The sequence below is a fragment of the Arachis duranensis genome, chromosome 1, assembly GCF_000817695.3.
Source record: "Arachis duranensis cultivar V14167 chromosome 1, aradu.V14167.gnm2.J7QH, whole genome shotgun sequence".
In the NCBI taxonomy this organism is placed as follows: domain Eukaryota; kingdom Viridiplantae; phylum Streptophyta; class Magnoliopsida; order Fabales; family Fabaceae; genus Arachis; species Arachis duranensis.
This window is the reverse complement of record NC_029772.3, coordinates 20,024,592-20,027,408: the sequence shown is the minus strand read 5'-3', so window position 1 is coordinate 20,027,408 and position 2,817 is coordinate 20,024,592. Positions and strand designations below refer to the sequence as shown.

The window sequence follows — 2,817 nt, the reverse complement described above, 5'->3', positions numbered from 1 at the left end:
TTTAATCGGCCTCAATTTCGACCCTCAAATTTATAGTTATCCAATTAACACTCTCAAATATCATATTGTAACTCATATTTTTCCTGTAACTATCTCTATTAATGAAGATTAATGTGGCACGTTAAGTTGACAGAGTGTATATTCACGTGGCACCCACTTTACTAGAATAGATGTGTGATGAGTGAATGACGTGGCAAAAGTTGAATGAATTCAATTTCTTCAGCAAAGTCTCGAACATATTGAAAAAAGAGGATTGCAAATTGAGTTCATTCAACTTTTGCCACATCATTCACTCATTACATATCTATTCTAGTAAATTGAATGCCACGTAAATACACACTCTGTCAATATAACATCCCACATCAGATTTCTGTTAATAGAGATAACTATAGGAGTAAGTGTAAGGCACAATCTAATATTTAAAGGTGTTAATTGGATAACTATAAATTTAAAAGTTAAAATTGAAGTTGGTCAAAAATTTTAGAAAACAGAAATGGGTTTCAACTCATCAAACTTTTTACGTGTATTTTATAAAATCTAATGATAAACTCCTCGTATTACTAAAAGTTTAATTATTAATCCAATTTGACCTTTAATTAAACTTTTTAATTTTCAAACTTAAAAATGTTTATATACAACAAACTCAATATAATATTCTATTAAAAATTCAGAATAATATTTTTTAAATCAAAGTTAAAGATAATGTCAATGGCAGGATTTCAGTGCTTAATTATTTTTACCAATTATAGGGCAAATTATAAGCAGATAAATTTGCAACGAGCAACAATAATTATTGTCTTAAGATACTATTAGATAGATAAAAAAAAACTAAAATAATAAATATTGTGACAACAATTAATAAATACTAAATATAGTAAATTATGATTATTTTTGATTAATTTTTTTTGTTATTAAATATTTTTAATTACCTTATTGGAGAGTAACAGCTGTACAAGTATCCCCCACCCAACCCATCAAATTGCACCACACTCTTCTAATAATTAACTTTCTTAAAGTGTAGAGACGGCAAAACTAAAATTTTGCATTTCCATAACGAACTCTATAAATGCTATGAAATCTAAAATTAACTGTATAATTAATTATTATATATTTTTATATAATTATATACATTATTTTATATATTTTTAATAAAACAATAAACTACTAGATTATTAAAAAAACGTTCACACCAAAATAATAAAATTTATTATAATAAAATAATAATTTTTGTAATAATATAATTAATTTAATCTTAACGAATGTAATTTAAATAATTATGTAAAATATTTACACTGTCAATACATTAAAATTAAACTCTTAATATAACACGATAAAATTTTGAATAAACATCTAAAATGATCCCAATAAATTCTAAATCACATATTTTGATAGTCAAAAAATTTTTATTCTCTATAAGCCATAGAGAACTACTCACAAATTGTGGTTTTGAAAGAAAACTAATTTGTTTTATAGTAATAATTCTTTTATACATAATTGTTTTATAATAAAATTTGTTAGCGACTTATTTATCTAATACATATTAAAAATTTGATTGAAAATAATAAAATAATTATTAAAAATATAAAATATTCAATTTATTAACTTAATGTTTTTTTTTTTTGCATACACTAAATATAAATTGATTTATATATAAATAAATTGTCCCCCTCGGATCTCATTGACAAACCAGAACATGCTCCTGAGTCCTGATGAGCACTGAGTCACTCACTGATTCTCTCTAGTCTGTTCTAGTCCCTTTCTCATATGCCATGTCTTGCCCTGTTTCCCACAAATTTTCACCACTACTGTTACTGTAATTTCCATAGCACGTTACGCTATTATCATTACCCATCCACCACATCATCACCTTGACCATACACACCAACAACAACGGAACCAAACTTATTAAATTAATAAATACACACAAATTCGTGAGTAGTGTTGGTCACATCCACCAAACACAGAATGGGGAATTGCCAAGCTGCGGAGGTTGCAACGGTGGTCATTCAGCACCCGGCGGGGAACAAAGTTGAGAAGCTTTATTCGTCGATTAACGCTAAGGACGTTATGAATTCCAATCCCGGCCATTATGTTGCGCTTGTTGTGTCTTCTCCCAATCTCAACTCTCAAAACGGAACGCCATTCAAGCAGTTCAAGCTTCTAAGACCTGATGACACTTTGCTTCTTGGCCAGGTTTATCGTTTGATCACTTTTGAAGGTTCGTGTTATCACCAATTTTCTTTTGTATTCATTTTTCTTCGTTTCATTTCTTGATATGTTCATTTGAAGAGAAAATAAAAAGAAAGAAGGAGGAGAAAGAAAAGAAGGAGAAAAATGATTATTTTTTATTGTTTGGTTGTGAAGAGAAATTGAAAAAGAAAAAATAGAGATAAAAAAAAATTGGTGGAATCTCCAATGCTAAAAAGAAAAGGAAGAAAAAATTTATTTTTTTTTATTATTTTTAATATTACTCTTTTATTTTTTTAATATATTTTATAATATAAAAATAAAATTATCTTTTTATAATATTTTTTAGTTTCTTTATCTAAATACATCCAAAAAAAATAAAAATTCACTCAATTTTTTTTCTATTTATTTCCTTCCAACCAAACATAGAGTAAATCACCAATTTGCATCTGAGTTATCACAACGCTCACAAAATGTTTCTATTTTAATTAACGACAAAATTATTTAAAATTTAATAAAAATATCTAATCTTAAATATATATTCTCAAAAAAAACTTAAAAATTAAATTTTGATACATTTATTAAGAATCATTAAAAAAAATAAAATAGTTTTATTTTAAAATTTTTTAA

General features: G+C 25.9%; 1 protein-coding gene across 1 annotated transcript in view; it reads left to right on the top strand.

Moving 5' to 3' along the window:
* The first annotated feature begins 1,678 nt into the window (after positions 1 to 1,678).
* Positions 1,679 to 2,817, top strand: part of LOC107481129 (uncharacterized) — a 5,607-nt gene continuing 4,468 nt past the window's right edge. Inside the window, exon 1 of the mRNA XM_016101344.3 lies at positions 1,679 to 2,218. Coding sequence (XP_015956830.1) covers positions 1,966 to 2,218 — 253 coding nt within the window. The 5' untranslated portion in view covers positions 1,679 to 1,965. The remainder of the gene's footprint in view (positions 2,219 to 2,817) is intronic.